Source organism: Taudactylus pleione, unplaced genomic scaffold (genome assembly GCF_031769625.1).
Source record: "Taudactylus pleione unplaced genomic scaffold, aTauple2 ptg000326l, whole genome shotgun sequence".
NCBI lineage: Eukaryota > Metazoa > Chordata > Amphibia > Anura > Myobatrachidae > Taudactylus > Taudactylus pleione.
The window spans coordinates 8,863,241-8,886,952 of record NW_028284727.1 but is presented as its reverse complement, the minus strand read 5'-3'; the positions used below and the strand labels follow the sequence as shown (position 1 = coordinate 8,886,952).

Here is a 23,712-nt window from a genome sequence, read left to right as displayed (position 1 = left end):
GTTAGCTACTGCATCTAAAAATGCGGTTCCACTGATAATGGTGGACTTGGTCCCTCAGACATTCTGCACCTATCATAAGCAGGTACAATGTTTGATGGTGCAGCTGATGGTTTGCTGATAATATGTCTTTGTACGCACATTAGCAGATTCACACCACTGCATCTCGACGCCTGTCTTTAGACCCGAGCCGGGAGGCCGGCGGTCGGGATAAGGTCCGTCGGCTTCCTGACTGCATACCGAATCAACTCCTCTATAGCAGAGGAAATCTGACACAGTGGTTCTATTGCTTTCAATTACAGCTTATTTTTCAGATCTCAGTTGCATTAGAGAGAGAAACAAGCAGTGTTGAAGGTGATTGGAAATTGACCCAGTTATATGTGATTGCTCAGATAACAGCCCAGAAACATAACAAGAACATTTTTATGGTTACCTTTCTTTTCTTTTGCTAGCTCTTCATGTTTTTTCACTGGTGTCTCTGCAAATGATATGACCAAAGAGTTAGTGGTGATCTACATTTAGTGGGAAGGGAGCTCTCTATGGTATAGGTGAATGGAGAATGATAGTAAAATATATTGTGTACACTGAAAAAATTAATGAATCTACTTTGATATGATGTTATTCATCTAATGAGATTTATTATAAATATCAATACTTTTCTATTTTTTTGCAATGTGATATCTTGGTTAACTATTAGCAAAAAATAACAAAGCCTTCTAGAGTTTAATCATTTAAATTATCTATTGTATTTCAGATCAAACAAGTTAAAATAATGGTAACTCTAAATAAACAGTAAACCAATGTCTTAGGTTAAAGAAATGTTTTCATGCAGAAACTAATCCCCAATTATCATTTCTCTGGTAATATTAAAAATGTCCAAATGATTGGCGTAGATGAAAAAGTCCAAGTGAATTGTTTAATGCACATTTTACATGCACTCTGTTCACTTCCTCAGATGCTTTTTAAATATTTGGAAATGCTTTTTCAATATTTGGAAATGTGAAAGATGAGCTCTCAATATTACAGGGATGTGACTCCCTGTGTGATCTCTTGTAAAGTGCCAGACAATTCTTTTTATCAGATTACTGGCCTATTGACTGTATACCAGCAAACACCTTAACTCATTTATTTTACAGGATTACAGCTATATTATGAAGCTTAAATTTAGACAGTATTTACTCTGAGGTCATTAAGAAAAGTTGTGTTATTAAATGTATACCATGATCTGTTTCCTAAGATCTCTGTCATCTCATCACATTTGCTCCTCACAGGACTATTTCAATATATTTTGTAAATATTCTCCTTAACTAACTTCCTTGCAGGCTTCTACACTTATTTATTATTTCACTTGTGTCTCTACAAAGAAAATTACTTGTACTGTAAGTGACAGGAAATCTACAATATACATATATTATTCATACCTACAAATTAGCTCAATTATTAAGTGGTGTAATGGTGTCATATAGTGCACATTATAACAGGTTTGTAGAGAAAGGTATGTGGCTGGTACAAAGAAGTACCCTAAAACTGCTGCCAGTGAAAAGAAAATGAGCTTCCAAAAATATATCTAGCATGCAAAGAGAAATACAATGGTTTTTCTAGTGCTGATTTAAAATAAATGTGCAAAATAACTATAAAAGGATACAAATGTCACAACCTTGTGAATGTAATGGTTCAAGAAAATAAAGCATGCAAACAAATATTAAATTAAGTATGCAACAGGAATGTCTGCTAAATCAAGTGTCATTTACATTGCAAAGTAAGGAGTTGCCAAGGAAAAAGTAATAAGTGAATGTGGATACAGGAATAGGTAAGTCAACAGATGATGATAGTCTAAAGTGTTAAGGACTGAATATTTAGAAAGTATGCTTTAAACATGTTTAGGTCTAGGGGGTATAAAACATAATGCAGAGATCTGAGATTGATGCAACATTTTGGTAGCTGTGTTTCCAGGGCAGATAGGACTTAGCAATAATTCATGACAGCAACCAATGATATGGCTGGAGCTCATGGCTAATGGCAACAGTAAGCATGCAAAACATGCCATTGTGGTTGATCTCAATAAGAACCCTAGAATTGTTAGGTCTAGCATTCGGTGCATGGGGTCTGAAACATAAACATAGTGACATTTAAGATAACATCAATAGTAAACAAAAGTTATGGATGGGGAATGAATGTGTTGCAATAAAATATATGAAGATAGGGCAAAGCTTGGGTGGTATAAGTTTGGGGATGAGGAGACATTCACAAGTTGTTAGACAATAGTCTTATATGTATATGGGGAAGCATAATATATGAGATAACAGAATTTATTCAAGTGGTATAATATGAGATGACCATAGAGACTTGAGAAGGACATAGGATTTGATGGTTGTCATACTGTATTTTAGATATATCATATAGGAATTGGTATGATTTAGTGACGGACAGGATGCCGGTGGTCATAAGACTGATGGTGGCATCTGGATGTTGAAGATGCTGACAGGGGCTAGTAAGTAACCTAACCCTACCCCTCTCCACACTAACTCTAACACTCCCCTAGTGGTGCCTAACCCTAACCTCCCCCCTGGTGGTGCCTAACCTTAACCTCCTCCTGGTGGTCCCTAAACCTAACCCCCCTTCCTGCACCCTAAGCCTAACCCTCCCCGGTTGGTGCCTATCCCTAACCTCCTCCCAGTGGTGCCTAACCCTAACCCCCCTTCCCCACAGCCTAACGATAACCCTCCCTGGTCTGTGCCTAACCCACCCCAGCAGGTCCCTAAACCTAACCCCCACATCCCGAGCCTGACTCTAACCCACATACTTACCTTCGGGATGCCGGTGGTCAGGATGCCGATGTCAATATCTTAATCCCTTTGGGATGCCGGAGTCGGCATTCTGACGTGCATTGGGATTTCGGCGTCAGTATACTGATGTCTTGCATCCCATCCGCCCACATCCTGACTGGATCCCATCATATAAACATCACAAGAACATGTCAGTGTGGGGTTCAAATATTTATAAATGTGCATGAATGGTGAAAAGTGAGTTTAATGAATTTATTGTCAACTAACTGAATATTATAAGCAATGATAGCAACACTGAGTATAAAGACTGGTTAAATTATATTGATACATTCTCATAAATGGGAGACAAATTAAAGTCATATCTATTTAGAACATTATGGAAATCTTTCATCTCAATATTAAGTTGGTGCTCCCTTATCTTGTTTTTAGGGATCTGGAAGTCTTGGCATTCCAATAGGTACATTTCAAAATTACACTTATATGCTATCAGATATTAATCTTACTGTAAAACGTGTTGTCCTTGATATTCCTTAAATTAAAAATCTGAGGGATAATTTTACTAGTTTTTAGAAGTGGATATGTTGCCAATAGCAACCAATCAGATTCTAGCTATTATCTTCTAGAAGGTGCTAATTAAATTTTAAGTAGAATCTGATTGGTTGCTATAAGCAACATCTCCAATTCTAAAAACTATCATTTAATAAATGTACCCCTGGTTCTCACATTAATGTGCATTGAGATGATGCCATTGCTAACTGAAACTGTGCAGGAGGATCTCTGAGGATACATGCTATCAACTTGACCAAAAAAGAAGAATACATTCAGGACAATTATTATACTATTGATAGGGACCATTGGATTCACAAGGTTGGGACATTTGCATTCTTCTAAGGTTATTTTGCATATTTATCTTATATTAGCACTGGAGTAACCATTGTCTTTCTGATTGAATCAACCAGGGCCGTAACTAGGGTAGTGAGGCCTGTGCACCGCAGGGCAGGGAGCGCTGATCAGGCCTGTCAATTTTCTGTTTATTATCATTCTCACTTGTAGCTTCTTCTTATTTCATCCACATCATCTCCTGGCCTCTCATATCTCTTTCCTGACCCTTCCCCATGAGGCTGTGACCCTTTTTTGGGTGCAAAATGTCCCTTTTTGAAAAATGGGGGGGCACCAATACTATTTCTGGCACAGGGCACCAAAAAGTCTAGTTACGGCTCTGGAATCAACTACATGTTTCTTTCAGCCTATTAATCAAGATAATGACCCACTTTTTGCTCGCCATCTAAGCCACTTTTCCCATACTTCTAGAATCAAAAAGTATTATTTATGTAAAAAATTTGTACTATTTTAGGTACAAAAAATCCCCATTATTCTTTCTATTTGTCATGGTCTGGGCACTAATATATAACTTAGAATCCTTCTGATTAATGCTGATATGCAATTTGCAGCTAGGCAAGTCTGACACAGTGGCTTTGAAGCATGTTTAAGGGAGATCCAAGCACTGGTGAATATCTTTGGTAATAGACCTGACAATATTTGAGTGCTAGGACCTAGAGTCCCTCTTTCACATTTCAGTTGTAGTAGAGCAAGAAACAAGTAGGGTCAAATTTGATAGGCAATGAGTTTGGTTATATGTAAGTTCTAGGAAGTATAGTCCAGAAACATGACAAATAAGATAATTTAAACAGTGTATTTACCTTTTTTTACTTTTACTGGTTCTTCCCGCTTTTTAACTGGTGTTTCTGCAATGGAAAATGCTAATGAGCAAGTGGTAATCTACATCTTGCATGAATGCTTTTTTCCAACAGGTAGATTCAATATTTCATTATATTGAATAATCAGTATTACCTTTCTTTTCTTTTTCTGGTTCTTCATGTTTTTTCTCTAGTGTCTCTGCAAAGGAAATTACTAATAAGTGAGATGCAATCTATAGCTCATTTTGATAAATTAATATATACTGTAGCAAGATGTTTTGTTTTTTTTTAGTTTAGGTGAGACATTTTCTCTGGTTACCTATTTTAGGTTTTGCTGGTATTTGTTTTTTCACTGGTGTCTCTAAAAAGTAAATTATATGTCAGTGTTAACCTACAACTTGTGTAAATGATATACAATATAACAACAGTTTTGAACAATACTGCAGAAATCATCATATTCTTCTCTCTACACTAACCTGAGCTTACTTTCATCAACAATTTCCTCATTTAGGGCCTGATTTTGAGATTGACATAATGCTGATATTTATGCAGATCTATCAATTATTTACCATTGCTCATGTGCGAATGCTGCACTGCGCAGTGCAGTGATTGAATTGCGATCACACTCGCACAGAGGATTCACTTGCAAAGTGAGGGACATGTACTGTAGTCAGTTCTTGGGGGAGGTAAAGGGGGGTGACTAGACAAACACAGGCATGATGAGTCCATTTAAATTACATTTCATGGGTGTGCACTAATTAGAGATCTCCTTTGCAGCATGAGAGGTCTCTGCATGTCAGGAAAGCCAAAGTGATTGAGGAAGGTTAGATTTGATTTACAAGTTGTAAGTTCTCCATGCTGATTCTCTCTGCTGCCTTTGATGTTACCCAGTCTCTCATCATCTTACACACTTTTAATTCCTGTGGCCTCCAGCTATTTATCAACATTAATTAGGGACAAAAATTGTGAAAATAAGTGATTGCATTAGTATTCACTCCTGTGCTACAAGATTTTCTCTGAAGTAAACAATTTTCACATAAATAATTCATTGGTGTCCACCTGTGTTCAGCTACTTTTTGTCAAATGATTTTGGTATAAATAACCCTGTTGCTGCAAGCTCCCCTTGGTTAGTGTATATCCAAGCAAAGACTACAAAATTACAACAAAAGAATGTTCAAACAGATCTGGGACAAGGTCCTTCGGAGTATTGAGAAAGGGTACAAGACTTTTTCTAAGATATGGGATATACCCCAAAGCAAAGAAAAGTTTACCATAAAAAATAGACAATATATGCAGCAACTGTGAATCTGCTTAAAACAGAGCATCCTCCAAAACTGAGTGTCCAACAAGAACAGCTGTAGTAAAGGAGGCCAACTAGAGACCTATAGTAACTCTAAAGGAATAAAGTAATCCAGAAAGAGATGGAAGTAACTGTGCCTAGGACAACAATGACATACATGCTTCATAAATCTGGGTTATATGGGAGTTTGGCAAGAAGAAATCCCTTGTTGAAACAAACTCACATCAAAGCCCAGATACCATTATTCCAAAGGCATGTGGGAGACATGACCATATGGAGGAAGATTCTATGGTCTGATTAGACCAAAATGTAACTCTTCAGCCAAATCACTAAGCAAACTTAACACTACACATAACAATATGGTGGTGGCAGCATCATATTATGAAGGTGTGAAGCTTCTTCAGAGACTGGAAATCCCATTGATGGGGTAAAGTACAGAGAAATTGTTGAAGACATTTTTCTGCAATCTTCATGAGTGCTAGGATTTTAAAGATGTATCATCCAACATTTCAATTACCAAACCTTACAGTAAAGCTGCACTGGGGTGGCTTCACACCAATTATTTAACATCCTGAAGTGGCCTTGTCAAAGCTTAGAGCATTTGTGGAAACATTTAAAAATTGCTGTCCATCAATTATCACCATTCAACCCGATGTACTGTAGCTGAGACATTTGGGGGTAAATTTACAAAGAATCGAGTTTGGTCAAGTTTTGTTTTTTTTAAACACTCTATACTTCGCCAAAACTCGGGTGAGTTTTCCATTTTTCAACTTGCAAATATACCAAGAAGTGAGTATAGCTGAAAATGAGTTTTCTGATGGTGAAGAAGATTGAGATTTCTTCCCCTAATTGTGAGTTTAGTTGAGATTACTCATCCAAGATTGCAGTGTTTTCTCTTTGCCATCCTCACTTGAGCAAGCAGCCTGCACATACATATCAGTGAGATATGTGTAAGCTGCTTGTGTGTTGTACCTGTAAAAAATGGGTTAAAATATAATAAAAAAATGATGCAGGGTCCCCCCCCAAAAGCATAACCAGCCCCAGACTTGTCAGCCAGTCCCGGTTCCTAAAATTATGGGGAACAAAATGAGTAGGGTTCCACTGTAATTTAGGAACCAGCACCAGGTTGCAGGTCCAGTCCTGGTTTTAAATTAAGGGGTAAAAAATTTCATAGGGTACCCCTATATTTCAAACCAGCACTTGACCCAAACCGACCAAGGTGTAATGCCACAGCACAGAGACCATATTACTGGGTCTTCAGGGCCAAAGCATTCTCACCCCAAACCAGTCAGGCCAAGCCAGGGATCTCAGGGGAGGTGGGGACCCCTGAAGAAAAGGGTTCCTCCCTCTCCTGAAACCCCAGGCTTAGTCTGAAGCCCGGGGCTTTTCCCCGCACCCCTGGGCTGTGGGTACGGGGGTAAAAAAGTTTACAATCAAAGCAAACTATTGTATTTTGTAGTGAAACTACAGGTACATGAGTTTTAACAGTGAAAACAGAGAACTCACTTCCAAACTCCCTCAAGTTTGTCTTTGTGAGATGAAACACATGCCTAAACTCACGTGAGATTGTAAAGACTGTAACACTGCCTCTACCCTTGGAAAGTGTGACTCCCAGTCAGAGCTAGAGATGATGATTTCATCTAAATATGCAGCTGCATTCTCCCTGTGGGGCCAAAGCAACTTATTCATAGACCTCTGGAAGTTGCTGGGGCTCCAAGCAAACCAAAAGGCAGCATTTGCACTGAAACAAACCCACTGTGGTAGAGAAGGCTGTTTTTGCATTAGCAGTTTCAGTCAAAGGAATCTGCCAATACCCTTTTGTAAAATTGAGAGTGGTGAGATAGTGGCTTTTTGCTAGATTCTCCACCAGCTCATCAACCTGGGGCATAGGGTATGAGTCAAACTTTGAAACTTTATTTAACTTGCAAAAGTCATTACAGAATCTTAAAGCCCTCAAAGGCTTGGGCACTAACACAATGAGGTTATTCATTTCACTGTTTGACCCCTCTATGACCCCCAAGTGCTTCATCTCCTCCACCTCTCATTTTACCACTGCCCATCTTGCCTCGGGTATGCAATAAAGTTTCTGCTTTATTATCACCCTGGCAGGAGTAACAATATCATGGTGTATAATTTGGGTCTTTCCCAGAATAGCAGAGAATACATCTTGTTTTTTTGATACTAGGCTCACCACTTCCTGTTTTTGGCTAAGACTGTGTGTGACATCCATTGGTACCTGACAGTCTGGGGTTTTCTTTGCCACTAAAGACAGCTGACTGGCACTTTCTTTCCAAGGTTTTAATAGATTTACATGATAAATTTGTGCCTCCTTCCTTCTACCCTCCTGTCGTACCCTGTAGTTTACAGGTCCCATCAAATCTTAACTAAATACGCTGGAGAGTTTTTTCCTCCCCCAAATGGCCACCCCACAGGTGTGTATGAGCTGCCCTCAACATCAACTGCTCGTACCCCAGGGTACCAACAATTGGTCTACTCTCTTACCTTGCAAATACTGTATGTTACATGATATAACAAATCATTTTTCAATGCAAAGTATGGTACACCTTCTGCTGGTAAAGCCTTGATTACTCTACCATTTATCTCTACAACATTTTCAAATGTATTTATCAAGTTCCCATCATTCTGTTGATCTTGGCCGAAGTCCTGTAAAGACACTTCCTTGCCAATGGGAACCCACTGTGCCTTGGTCTCACTCCCCTCCTGCTGCTCACTGGCCAAGGAGGGTGTTACAACCACCAAACTTTTGGACACAGCAGAGCTTGGCTCTTGGGACATCTCTAACATGGACCGTCTGCTGTCATCATGCCAAGTAACCACCTCTAGTAATAATGGAGAGTCCCAACCTAGGATCAATGAGTAGGGTGGTCTGGCAGCTACTGTCGCAACCACCTTCAGAGATCACCCTTTTATGCCTATCAGGAGGTGCACTCGGGGGCATTCTTCTACATCCCAATGTACACATATAATCTTTACTTGATCAGTCCCAGGTGGAACCAGGTTTGCAGAGATTATGGTTAATTCACTGCCAGTATCCACTAAGGTTTCAAAGTGAGGATAGAGAAAAAGAACTGTTAGGTGAGCACTCTGAGTGCTCACCTAACAGAGTTCTTTTTTCTCTATCCTCACTTTGAAACCTCAATACCCTAACTCTAGTGAGCACCGCCACGTACAAATAACTATTAGTAGTGTGACATTAAAGGAACAGCAGATTTTAATATATATTTTATTATTCAATCATTTTCTATACTGATATTCGGTCAGTGCGACAATCTCTCCTTCCCCATTTCCCTTACTATATACAGTATCCACTAAGGCCCAGACCTCCCAGCCTTCCATTCGCACCATTAAACAAAACAAGGTGGTTTGCGCTGGAGAAGTGCTTCCAGCTGCCATGCTGACCATTTGTCGAGTTGTTTTAATAGCACTGCAGTCCATCAGCTTGCTCTGCTTTGGGCAGTCCAAGCGCAAATGACCGGGCTCGCCACAGTCAAAACACACAGCTGGAGGTGGGTTGTTGGCTTTAACAACTGAGACCTGGGTTCTAGGCTTAGGTACTGGCTGGAACCTCTGCTTGGCATTATTCAACTTCCCAAAAGTAAGGTACCATTCAATCACCACCACTAACTCCTCAAACATTTGAGGATCATCCTGTAGAGCCCACTGTTGCACCACATGGTCTAGCACTCACACAACATGGTCCAAAGCCACCACCTCTACTATACCCTGGGCAGAGTTTTTATCTGGCTGCAACAATGCCTTACTCAGCCTGGCTAATTTGTCCAGCTGAACCCTTGGAGGCTCAGATGAGTTCAGTAGCTGTTCCTGAAACTCTTGAGCTTTGCTAGGGCCAGTCACTCCAACCCTGCTGAGTATGGTCTTTTTCAGGCATGGATAGGAGTTTGTCTCAGTCACGTTTAAATACAAATATGTTCTCTGAGGTTCCCCTGTGAGACAGGGAGCAAGTCTGGCAGCCCACTCCTCCTCAGGCCATGTTAAAAGTGCAGCAGTATGCTCAAATGTGCAGAGAAAAGCTTCAATGTCATCAGATGGGGCAAGCTTCTGTAACATCTCTTGCTCATGCCCACCTTTCCTCATTTCAGTTAACTCTGCATGTAATAACTGAATTTCAGTTTGTTGCCCAGCAGCCAGAGCCTGCTGCCCTACAATCAATTCAGCAAACACTTTCATATTTTCCTCCATATTACTCTGCTTTTCCACTTTGTGGTCAAAAATAGCAGGCTTAATTAACTCTATTGCAAGACAGCTTCCCAGCAATCTATATCAGCTGGCTTCCCTTAAAACTGCACTACATTCCCTGGGACCCCAGCTCCATACATAGATATTAAGCAGTTTTATATTGTGCACAATTTGCATATACACATGGACAGATTATCACTGTGAACAACTGCCATTTTATGGCTGGCCTGCTACACTCACCTACCCAGCTGCTAGTAATGTGACTTAGACTCAACAAGCCACTGTGCAGAGGGTAGCGTCCTGCAATAAGTCTCACTGCTGCTGTGGGTGGATATGGTCACTATATCTGGGCTCTTGCTGCTTAGTAGTATCCAGCAAGGTCCCTGTTCGGGCACCAAATGTGACAAGAATCACATAGACTGGGTAAAATCCAACAGATGTTTATTTTCTCACCACAGGCAGGAATTCAGGACAGTGCAGTGTTCACAGGCAAGATGTTATAGGCTGGTAAACAAAATCTTCCAAATAGCAACACAGTTCTTTAGTGGACTCACAGGTCCAGGATCCTTAACACTAATCACCCCTGGGCCTATAACCTGGGTGACTACTTCACCATCAGGATCATCATCCCTATGCACAAACAGCATTTCTAAAGCTAGCTAACAGGTGCTACTAATCAGCCTAGCTGCAGTTCATCTCTGACCTTAAAGAAAACCTGGGCTGGATTGATGTTCAACTGCTGTTCCACATTTAAACCAGTAAAATCCTGCTGTCCCTGCCACAATAGACTCAAAGCTATAACTGCTTCCCAGAGAACTTTTACCAAATATTAAAAAAGGGGAAAGGTGTGTAATAATGCAATCATTAATTTTCAGTTTTATTCCTAATTAAAATTGACAAATGGTTGCATTGAAATGAATTGAAATTAAATCCTCAATGGTTCCATGTTGTAAGGTAGCAAAATGTGAATATGTCCAAGGGGCTGAATACCATTTACAGTCACTATAGTGCCTTGTGCATCTGTGCCACCTTGCTCTATTTTTACAGCTATTTTGCTATGGGGACTGGTAGAAGCATGGACAGAGGTTAGTGCATTAATAGAGATTTTAATATAATTTTCTCTCTCCCTCAAGCCAACAGGGTTACTGGAATATCCAAATTTTTTACTTGCTTGTGTTTGCTACCTCCATGTTGTGCTAGCTGTTATGCTGTATGTTAAGGTAAAAATATAGTCCAAAGGGATATGACAAATCATATTCATATTATTTAAGGAATTAATGTTTGCAATAGTGCAACTAATTTATGTTCTGTCTTACTGCACACAACTTAAAATGTAAGGTAATGAATGTGTCACCTTTCTTTTCTTTTGTTGGTTCTTCATGTTTTTTTACTGGAGTTTATGAAAAGGAAATTATTAATGAGTGATAGTCAATCTACAGCAAATTTCAGTAATTGTTATTTAAAATTAAGACAGGATAATATACTTTATCTATTTACCTGTATTAGGTTCTGCTGGCTTGTTATATTTTTTCACTGGTGTCTCTAGTAAGTGAGAGGCTATCTGTATTTTGTGTAATATATATATATATATATATATATATATACATAAGCAATTTGGAGTAATAGAAAGTGAAAGCCATAACTGCATTTATTGTTCTTGACAATGTATTATTTCATGTAAACTACCTGTTGCTCTCGTTCTACCCATATACTTAGGTACCTTTGCCAAAGCACTAAACCATTTCCAAAAATAGTTATGCTGTATATATATATATATATATATACCTTTCTGTAGCTGTTTTGATTCTTTTTCTTGTTTTTTCTCTGGAGTTTCTAAAATAGTAAAATTATATGTTTTGGTATATTTTGCTTTTTTGGTAATTTTTCTACTCAGCACATATTTGTAATAACACCTTACTATAAAGAAAAGTATTCTACAATTACATTTTGTATTTATTATGGAGTCTGTACTGACAAAAGCATTCAATGTGAATATAAAATATCAGTTTAAAATATCAGCTAAGGTCTAAGATTTCTTTTTATTTCCTGATTTTCCAGCTGCTTTGAAAAGATTTACATTGTTGTATACAATGAATACATCATATGGAGAAACCAGGTGTAATTATTTTTTTACATTTTTATCTCATAGCCCAAAATTAAGAGATAGCCGAGTAATGTAATGTAATGTAATGATCAAAAACAATATGCTAATTCTACTTTGAATTTGCTCCCCTTTTACAAATGAAACAAGATTTTAGTTCAAATTAATTTATATGGTTTCATTTTTCTGATGGATGTATGCTTTTTTCATTAATGGAGATTGCCAATGAGTGCAAAGTAAAATATAATGTAGTTTCACAGATTATTATATGATGCTTACTACAACATTGTATGTTTTGTAACTATCTACTGTAAGCAGTATATAAACAAGCACAATACACATACGGACAATAATTTGTCATATTACCCTTTCAATGCTCTCCTCCCTCTTACAAACGTAATTATAACCATAATTATTAAATCTTTATGTATTTACCTTTCTTTGGGTCTTTGGAATCTTTTTCTGTTTTTTTCAGGGGTATATCTTACAGTGAAAATATGAATATTTTGATGATTGGATATCATATACTAAATTAATTTTTTTACATAGATTACTAGGACATCTTGCAATTGCCACACAGTCAACAAGAGCCTAATAATATAAAATATAGCTCCTCAGAAATATATCATATTTTTCTTATTAACATACTTTTCTTTGATTCTTTTGGTTCTTTGGCTTTCTCTTGTTCTTTCACAGATATCCCTAAAAATAATGAGATGTCATACCAGAACAAGTTACATTTGTTATGTCAAGTAATTTAATTGTTAAGTTATTTTTTTTTGCTCCACTAGCCTTTTTTTTCTTGGGAATCTCTGTAAAATATTTTTTAGTGAAGAAATGGCAATCTATAGAATATTTTATACTGTATAACTGCTTTCTTAAAAAAATAGATAAATAGAAAATGTTTCTACAGTGTTTCTGGACATACATCTCTATTCTACTCTGTTCAGCATATGAATGTAAATAGTAGTTTTTTATCAGTAGCTACCAATGCAAACTCTCCTCCTCAACAATACACTAAACACTCCAATACACTGTGAGACTCCAACCTTTGAAAATAAAACCCTGGATGAAATCCATCAGATGTGCTCTAGGAACCAAGAATGAACCTGGACATTTGTATCTCTGGTTCAACCACACCCATTTCCTGGGATGTAGTTAGATTAATGGCAGCCTGAAATGCCAGCCATTGGAATCCCGACAAAGGAAGCCCGACCCTGTATGAAAGATAGACATTGAAATCCAAACACCTTTCTTTAATCCCATGCCAAAATCCTGATGGGCGGCGAAGGTAAGCAGGGCTTATAAACTGTTAGCCACAGGGGGGTAAGGTTTAGGCACCCCTTGGGGGATTTAGGGTTAGGCACCCACCCAGGGAGAGTTAGGCTAGGGGAAGGGGGCTTATGGTTAGTCACCACTGGGGGGGAGGTTAGGGTTAGGTGCCCCCCCTAGGAGGGTTAGGTTTAGGGTGTGGGAAAGGGTGGTTAGGGCTAGGCACCACTGGGGGGAGGTTAGGGTTAGGAACCACCAGGTTAGGTTTGGGTTAGACAGCACTAAGAGAGGGTTAGGGTTAGGTGGGGGACAGGGGAGTGTTAGAGTACTTACTAGCCCTTGCCAGGATGTAGACCGTTCAGGCTTTCAGTGTCAGTATTTCATCCAATGAATGAGCCGCTGACATTACATACTGATTCCATTTCCCCTAAGTGGCTTTTAGGATAATTAATTAACATCATCCAGCATTTGGTTCAATTCAGATAAGTGATTATATATATTTTATTGTGAGTGTATTTCTTATCTTCCTTATGAGCATTAAATAATTACAATATTATGCTATTATCTTTGTATATCTATTGGAAGAAGCTTTTTCTGGCACATGTGGAAGCCACTATACGAACCAATTGTCAATCTACAAAGAAAGCTTCCTAGAGTGAAATGAGATACTGTAAACCAATATTTTTAATTTCTTTGGTAAGAGGCTTGGCACACTTAATATTATATTATTAAGTGTTTTTATCATTATTATATTATTATTTATTATATTATTAGTGTTTTTATCAAAGCTAAATACTTCACTACTGGATGCTACTTGTTTCCTTTTCTTTCAGTATATCATAACATATTTATGAATTCATCATTCATGGTATTATGATTTTTTTCCCTTTTTAGGTGTTTTTAAAAATTGGACCATATTATAATGTAACACATGCTGAATAAAGAAAATGTTCCATGGTACAGTTTTGCTAAATTTGACCATATTTATAAACATTATAGCTTTTAAACTGCTTAATATTGAGCTAAATTGTTGGTATATCACTAACATGTTCATTTGTGGTGTGAATTTATTCTGCTCTGTAAGTCTGCTTAGTGTCAGACTGTAAAATATAGGTGGAACAAAAAATATTGGGATAATGTACTACAATTAAACCTAATTCTGATTGAGAAATGTGAAAAATTCTGCATTCAAATGAAGAAAAGGGCAATTATTGCAGGGGAACACTTTTGAAAATTTTGGTCATCTCTATTACAACCTTTCTTTGCTTCAGTATTGTGGTAACAGGCAAATTAATAAATAAACAGAAAATCTGAATTTTGAAGAAGATGATAACATGGCTGTTTCTGTGTCACTGTAGCACATCTGTAAATGGAAGAAGACTTCATAGCCTGATTTAGTTTCAATAAATATGTAAGAACTTGGCCAACTGACATATGAATGAAGTATTTATGAGACTAATAATTATAAAATGGTTTGCCCTTAAGAAATAAATAATCTGTTCCATTTTAAATGGATTGACTTTTCTTTAAGTGCCATTTAATCATCTCTTTCTTTAACTCACAACTTTGCCTTATCCCACCATCTTCTCAGACTAACAGAATACCTAACCCCTGTTTTAAGTTAAAAAAATAAAAATGTACTTTGTATCTTTCACTTGTTGATCTATACTCAGGAGTGTGTTTGCATGCTTCTCTAAGGTGGTAATTTGCAGAGTTCATTTGCTACATACATGAATTTGGACACTTTAGTGGGACTCCCAGGCAATGTACCTTTTACAACAGTGCTGTTATTGGAAATTAAGAGAAAAACTGTAAGTACAGTTCTTTAATTAAAGTGGAATACACCTTTAGCACCTGTTTTGTTAGCTCCAGTTACAAGAACTTACAGAACTTGCACATATTTTCTGAAACTCTCCTTCTCATCTCATTACACAAGGGCCAATTTGTCAGTCCATGTAGAATTACTAAAACACTTTACAAATAATTTAGCAGTTACATCCCTTACAATATCTTATTTTAATCTGTTCTATTATGTTATACTGCAGTGCTTTGTTTAATCCCACCTGAGCATCACAGAGCTCAACTCATTTGTCTCTTGTGGTACCTTTTTTCCTTTAAATTGTACATAATATAAATACATTTATTATGCTTTAGAATCATATATACATTTTAATAAGAAAATGTTTACATTGATTTAGATTTTTTTTTTATTACCGTGTAGCATTAAGAGGAAAAACTAAAATGTAAAAATGTTTTAGTCTGAAGTGTTTGAGTAAATTTATTGGCAGTTTGAGTGATTCAGTATGACCTTGTGCACCTCAGATATGTTCAGCATACACAATACTAGTTATTTTCGAAGCTGCTTGCTGAGGGGGACAAGGGTAATCAATGAGAAGCTGGGGGAATGTTGCACAGCTCAGTTAATAAGCCTACTCTTATATTATTCACAGTGCATTAGCAAAATGCAATTGTGAATATAGTCACCTTTCTTTTGTTCAGTCACTTATTTCTCAGTTATTTTCACTGATGGTTCTAAAATTAAATTAGAAATGGTATAGATATGTATCATATTTTATATTGTGTTCCTTCCTCCAACTGTAGGCTATACTTTATATAGGGTTAGCTTCCTGAGGGTATTTTTTTTATTTCTTTTGCTAATGTCTTTACAAAAAATAATATTTCAGTTACATACTTTGTTAAATGTGCATAAGTACTTATTAGCAATTTATATTAATAACACACAACATTTGAGTAACCACTTTCTACATATCATATTATTACACAGGGAACTAGTGGTGGATTGTATGGTGTATCCAACTAAACCTTTTCAAACTGGGTACCTTTTTGAAAATACAGTTCTAAGTGTTTGTATGTACCTTTATTTGGTATTGTTTGTTTTTCTGCATACATTTTTAAATGTGGAAATTATTGACATTGGATACAAGTGTTATGTACATAATATTGATAAACATGGACCTAGTATACAGGATTCCAAGAGCATTACCTACAGAACCCTCTTAATGGTTTTTCAGGCTTTATACAACCTCTGTTCTCAGGCACACCTCCCCTTATGTATTCCAAATCCTTTCTTCCCAGGCATCCAACCAGTACTTGCAATCAGCAAAGGAGAGGATAAAAATGTCAGCACTAGCAGTGATAACTGGGAGAGATGTTCAAACTCCCATTCAGTATGCAAATAGCAACTTCAGGTTCTGAATTAACAGAAAGTACAGCCAATAAATTCTGTAACCATATTTATTAAACACTGCTTTAACAGCTATTACATGGATTTTAGGCTCAGCCATGGACCTGAGAAGCTGGGGGAAAATTACACAGTTCAGTTAACCAGTCATCTGGTATATTATACAAACTGCTGAAATAAAATGTCATAGTCTATATAGTTAATTTTCTGTTTTATTTACCTCTATCTCAGTTTTTTCACTGATGGTCCTAAGATGAAATTATTCATGCAGAAATAGTATAATTATGTTACATTGTAGATCATAAAGAAAAAAGCAGCATTGTAATTTTATTCTACCTTCCATCTGCAAAATAAGGTGCTGTCTGGTTTGGAGATCAAACCTACTAAATTCTAACAAAGCAAGCTCATTGGCACAAATAGTGATCATATAAGAAAATAAAAACTCATTTGTATCTAAATCTTATTTCTTTGCAACTCCACAGCGTTATGTAGTCAGTAGTCAGTAGTCAGGCACAGAGCCAATGAAGTATCCTATACTAACTTAGAATCAGGATATTTGCTTGAAAAACATGAGTCTGTAACCTTTACTAACCACAACTGGATTTATATTCATATAACTGATGGACCTCTTCTTTCCAATCTGTTTGTACGGCAGGAACCCGGAATATATTAAAGTTGTCCCATCAAATGGACACAAGGAGAATGGATGCGTAACTAGCTAGCTTGCACAAAGGAGTACTACTCCTTTAACAACATGTAACTTTGTCAACATTTTTAATAGGTATACTAAAGTGTTTATAATTAAAACTTTTTGTAAGTCTTTTGAATCTATTTTATGCTATTTTTCTCGAGTTTGAAAATTATCAATGACATAACATTTTGTGTTATATTTTAACTATGTAACCACACTTGATATTACAACATCTCAAAAAGATGCTGAATAAATATGACATGTTGACACACATAAAACAATTTTATAAATGCTAAAAAAATAATAAATATCCACTAAGTAATAGTGATATGTAATTAGAGAGTGGCCAGGATCAGTTCCCACAATTCTCTCCAAACATGTTGCATAAAGCTATATCTGTATTATCTGTATCACTATCACTAATGAGCATCAGCTGAGGTGCACAGTGCTGAATTGAATGTATTAAAAATGAATACTAATTCCACTGCCAAGCACTGTAACTTCTTGTAAAGTAAATACAACTTATTTTAACGACCACCTTTTTTTTGGTTCTGCTGACATTCTGTCATGTTTTTTCACTGGTTCTCCTGGAAAGAATTCTTAGACATGTCAGTGATATAATTAAATTCTGCATAACTTTAAAAATATTAACATTGTCTGAAGTTGTGTCAGCATGATGTGGGATATTCATTACAGTTATTATTAACATTAGTTACCTTTCTTTGGTCCTGCAGGTTCTTTTTCTTGCTTTTTCTTTGGTGCCTCTGAAATTGAAATGACCATAATATAGTATAAATGTAGGGCAGTAGTTACCATTGGATACCTGATATGTCAATTTGAGACACAGGTAGGGGACATAAAGAGCAGATCACACAACACCAAATTACAAGGTTATATGTATTACTTTGTATTTAAATAGAGCTACATTTCACACTTATATTTCCATTTTAGTTTGCTTTGTTGGTTTATACTGTAGTTTGTTAAGGTTCTGCTGCTCTAAATAGTTATAAATGTACAAGAAGGTAACAAGTTCAGTCTAGCGAAAATCAGATTTACTCTTTTTATAGCAAAATATTAAATTAATGTATTTTTTTTATTTATTGTATGGCAATATACACTTAGATAGTGCTATTTTTATTCAGAATAGGAGGATTTTTTTTCTTATTTTCCTAAGTCTCTAACTCTGTAACATAGTTATAATGGATATGTTGTAGAGCTATATATTCATAGTGGTTCCATTATTGAATTATGCTTCCCTTTGAATGCAATTTCTAGAATAATTAAAAAGTAAAGAAAACATTCCAAGTGCTGAGTCTGTGATATGTATGTATCACACTCCCTCCATTTTAGGTAGATTGATCAAAAGGCCCAAGAAAAATTAAAAATAAATAACTTGGTTACCTTTTTTTTGTTCTGGTTCTTTTTCAGCCTTTTCCAGAGTCTCTAAAAAATAATAATGAAAAATAATGCTGCAAAATATTGTACAAACATAGTTTTGCAGCCTTTTCATAGTTTTCATTGAATACAAAATTGTCCTGTATTATACAAACACACATACACTAACTATTGACAAATATAATATTATCAAAGATAAATGGAAGTCTATGAAATAGAACTGGGATGATGATGGTCAATTTTGTTCTCTCATATGCTGTCATTGGGGTAACTAAATTTCACCAGGAAAACATGCAAATTTGGAACCAAGTGCCGTGAAAGTGAACACATTGAATAGTTTTGAACATTTTGCTTATCTGCAAGATATTACTACAGTTAATTACTAAAAATATATTACTATTATAAAGGTGTGTGGTATATGAGTTTGACAATCATAAAGTCTAAATCCAGCATATCAACACAGTCTGAATGTCAATATTTTTAATATTGACAGGGTCTAAAAGTCAACATTTGACATGTTGACTTTCACTATGTTCAACATGTTGACACTATGCACATCAATGGTGAGAATTATGACCATACTACTTAACACTAATCTAACTCAAATCTCTATATATACTTAACACTAACCACAGCCTAATGGTGGGTACACACTGGGTGATATTACTGAGCGACTGCACGATTACGACATCGTAATCGTGCAATCGCTCAGTAATCGTGCACAAATCGTGCACTTTTATGTCGGAAACGACCAGCGATGCGCACTACCGCTGGTCGTTTCTGACATTGTCCATCGCCTGAACATGCAGCACAATCTGTGGCATGTTGGGGAATGGGGGAGAGAGCTTGGCGCTGAACGATATCGTTAATGACATCATTCAGCAGCTGTGCTCAATGTCATGAACGATATTGAGCACAACCTGCCGGGGACACACTACACGATATCGCTCAGGGAGCATATCGTGTAGTGTGTACGCACCATAACCCTAACTGCAGCCTAACTCTAACATTGATATCTTCATAATGTAGACATGCATAATGTCATCATTTTGAACATGTCTACATTTTGTCAATGTCTACATGCTGGATGTCAATATGGTGTATGTTGCCATTATGAACATGTCAACATTATGAACATTGTTGTCCATATGCTGAATATCAACATTCAGAACCATTCGACACAACAATGTCGACATTCTGATGGTTGACATTGTGAATTCCGACAATTTGAATGCATACATTATAAAACTGTTAATACCTGCCTGGTCTATTCCACTACTCCTATTTTACCCACTCCCAATGTTGGAGTTAATACAAAGTGTAGAAAACTAGTGTTAAAATGTTGACTTACAGTGTGTTTATTGACCATTGAATCCTTTATACTAATTAAATTGAATTGTAGCCAACAGTCACATTTAGTACAGTTAAAACATTTCTTCCACAATATGTCAGAGAATTGAATGTCAGTTTAGTATGTATCACTCTGAGAAAAGTCTGATGTTTCCTTTTCAAAAGCTGTATAATGAGATTATCAAAAGTCTTGAAGCTGTTCCAAGGAATATTATCTTATTATGCATATGGCTATGAAATTGTTTACATTTCACTAGCAGAATTTGCTTTCAGTGTTCTGACCAGGATTCACAGTGACACAACACAGCAAACTGAACATACAGTACTGTTATCCCAACTTTATTCATGGGCTATAAATTCCATGAAATGGAATTTATAAACAGGGCTGCCAAGAGAAATCCTGGGCCCTGGTACAGCAACTTCCTAGGGCCCCCCTGGAGGGGTGTGGCCACAGACTATTAGGGACAGGGCTGCATCTCTTTGGGTGTCTAGCATGTGAGAAGCACCCACAGGAGCATGACATGGCTACAAGCAGCTGGGACATAAGTATTCACTATTAGGATCATACCTCCCAACATTGGTGATTCAGCGGTCACCCCAAAAAAGGGGCGTGGTAAGACACATCCCCTTTACATCACTACAAGGGCGTGCCCAGCATCCCTGGAGATGCTGGGCTTCCCCGAGGCCCTCCCTGCACAGTGAAGAGATGCTGTGCGCATGCGCACGGCATTTATTCACCCGCCAGCAGTGAAATTGATTTCTCCCAACCCTGCGGCTCGCGAGTGGGATGGCGGGACTGTACCTAAATAGAGGGAGAGGGAGAGAGAGAGAGAGAGGGGAGAAAAGGAGAGAGAGAGTGAGAGAGAGGGAGAGGGAGAAAGAGAGGGAAATTTAAACAAACATATATATTACATTTAAACACACACACATATATATATATATATATATATATATATATATATAGGGACATAGGGAGGGCGGTTCCACTGGAGTGTGAGCTCCAGGTGTCTTACTTACCAGAGGGTGCCCTGCAGTCGGACTCTGGAGCAGCTGTCAAGAAGCTGACAGCCTGCTGGGTCTGCAGCAGCAACAGCAGCTCCTGTCCTGCCTTCCTGCTCTAGTGAGAGACTCCTCATCACTAGAGGAGCTTGTGCTGAGCCCTGATTGGTGGAGCTCAGCACATGTTCATCTAACCCCAGCAGGGGGCGGGATTACAGCAGCATGTCGAGGAAGAGGCTGCAGGATCCACATTAAGGTAACAGAGGTTATACCCCAGTTATGTCTAATACCCCCTTCCTGTATGTACTGTATGTGTGCATGTGTGACCCTCCTGCCTGTATGTACTGTAAGTGTGTATGTATGTGTGACCTTTCTTGCCTGTATGTACTGTATGTGTGTATGTATGTGTGACCCTTCCTGCCTGTATGTGTGTCCCTTCCTGCCTGTATGTATGTATGTATGTATGTATGTACTCTATGTGTGACCCTTCCTGCCTGCATGTGTCTGTGTGTATGTATGTATGTATGTATGTATGTGACCCTGCCTGCATGTGTATGTGTGTCTGTGTGTATGTATGTATGTATGTATGTGACCCTGCCTGTATGGATGTCCCTTCCTGCCTGTATGTATGTATGTACTGTATGTGTGACCCTTCCTGCCTGTATGTGTGTGTATGTGTATGTATGTATGTATGTATGTGTGTGTGTATGTGACCCTGTCTGTATGTATGTGTCTATGTATGTATGAATGTGTGACCCTGCCTGCCTGCGTGTGTGTGTATGTATGTATGTATGTGACCCTGCCTGTATGTGTGTGTCTATGTATGTATGAATGCGTGACCCTGCCTGCATGTGTATGTATGTCTGTGTGTATATATGCGTGTATGTATGTATGTGACCCTGCCTGTATGTGTGGGCCTATGTATGCATGAATGTGTGACCCTGCCTGTATGTATGTGTGACCACTCCTGTATGTTTTTATGTTTGTATGTATGTGTGACCCTGTATGTATGTATGTGTGACCCTGCCATGTATGTATATTGTATAGCACACACACTTTTTTGGGAGGGGCATGATAGCACGCTCATGCCCCGGGCACCCTGTATATATATATATATATATATATATATATAAAGCAGCAACACACAAACAGTGGCACTCGGAGATTTCCATGAAAAAATATATATTTACAAATCCATGATAGACACCAACGTTTTGGGACCACCCAACGTCCCTTTGTCAAGGTAAGTACTTTTTTTTCCGAAAGAATGTACAAATAAATTGTTTAAAAATCATACAATGTGACTTCCGGAATTTTTTTGTTCTGATTCTGTCTCTCACAGTTCAAGTGTACCTATGATGGAAATTACAGACCTCTCTCATCTTTTAAGGTGCAACAACTTGCACAATCGGTGGCTGTCCAAATACTTTTTACCCATATATAGAGAGTGGGTGTATATGGAAAAAGGAGAACAGAGATTTGTAACTTAATGATTCCTGTGTGGCCTTAAGTCCTACACAATGGCCTCAAGAGGCTACTTATTCAATGTGACAAAAATGCAAAAACAAAATTATTATTTAGTTGATTCTAATGCTTTTTCACTGGTGTATCTGAAAACCAAATCATTTATGCATTATATCGTACACAGGATAAAATAAAGCTTAGCTACAGCAGAAATTAAGTAGTAATCTTAATAATTTATGGTTAATAAATGGTTTAATTAAGGGGTGTCAAGAAAAGTATTTAAATAAATACATAAGATTTCATGCTGCATTAGATATTACAAATGTGTTCTTTGGAACTGTCATAAAGCATTCATACAGTTGCTGTGAGTTTATTTGGTGTGCTTGATTTCTTTTGTTATATTTTATCTCTGTAGAGTCTAAAAAATAATATGCTTCCAAAAGTGCTATATTCTAGCACACAACCCCTTCATGATTGGTACAACTTAAAACCTATCACAAACAGAAAAGTTGTTTCACCACTTACATTATAATCCCCACTTCCCTGTGGGTTTTTTTTGGCCATTTAGGGGTTTTAGTAGTTTGCAACTATACATATTTTTCCTTAATGGCCAGTAGGGAACAAAGTATTATAATTTCTATCCATAATAACTTTCACGAAATTAGTACAACTGCAGAAATTTACACCTGAATTAGTTGAGATATTATGCTGAGCATAGTAATAACAAATACATACTTTAAATAATGACTAACATACAGTAGCTATATCGCCCAGGAAGAAAAATACATATTTCAGTTTTAAAAGTTGATCCCCAATGGTATATGCTATTTTTTTATAAGTGTAACAACCAAATATTGTCAGTGTCATGCAAATTGGTAATAACATTTTGTGGTAAAGAGGGCATCAGGAGACAAGGAGGCAAGGAAACTTGTTATTTAATATATAGATGTGTCCTTATACATCTTTGCTGCAGTCACGCTAAAATGCCCCTCCCGGTGTGCCTGGTCTCTTGTATTTCTGCTAGCGCCAGGTGTCTTGTTATTTTTATATAGAACAGGCATCTATTCTATGCAATAACATATGATACCCAGACAGGGGTATATCTAGGGGTCCAAGCGCCCCTGGCAAAGTAATGGTCTGGCACCCCCCTCCCCCCATATTTTCAGAATAATTACTCTGTATTTATAGCATCTCTACAGCCAGCCCTCCTTCTGTATCCCCAGCCAACCCCATGTTTTAT

The 23,712-nt window shown here is 37.4% G+C and overlaps 1 protein-coding gene across 1 annotated transcript in view; it reads right to left on the bottom strand.

Moving 5' to 3' along the window:
- LOC148509478 (uncharacterized) overlaps nucleotides 1–23,712 on the bottom strand; it is a 621,587-nt gene that overhangs the window by 40,268 nt on the left and 557,607 nt on the right. Inside the window, exons 68-76 of the mRNA XM_088443077.1 lie at nucleotides 18,666–18,707; nucleotides 17,981–18,028; nucleotides 12,748–12,801; nucleotides 12,535–12,582; nucleotides 11,784–11,831; nucleotides 4,800–4,841; nucleotides 4,635–4,679; nucleotides 4,484–4,528; nucleotides 431–475 (exon numbers count right to left, since the gene is read on the bottom strand). Of these exons, the coding sequence (XP_088299203.1) occupies nucleotides 431–475; nucleotides 4,484–4,528; nucleotides 4,635–4,679; nucleotides 4,800–4,841; nucleotides 11,784–11,831; nucleotides 12,535–12,582; nucleotides 12,748–12,801; nucleotides 17,981–18,028; nucleotides 18,666–18,707 (417 nt within the window). The remainder of the gene's footprint in view (nucleotides 1–430; nucleotides 476–4,483; nucleotides 4,529–4,634; nucleotides 4,680–4,799; nucleotides 4,842–11,783; nucleotides 11,832–12,534; nucleotides 12,583–12,747; nucleotides 12,802–17,980; nucleotides 18,029–18,665; nucleotides 18,708–23,712) is intronic.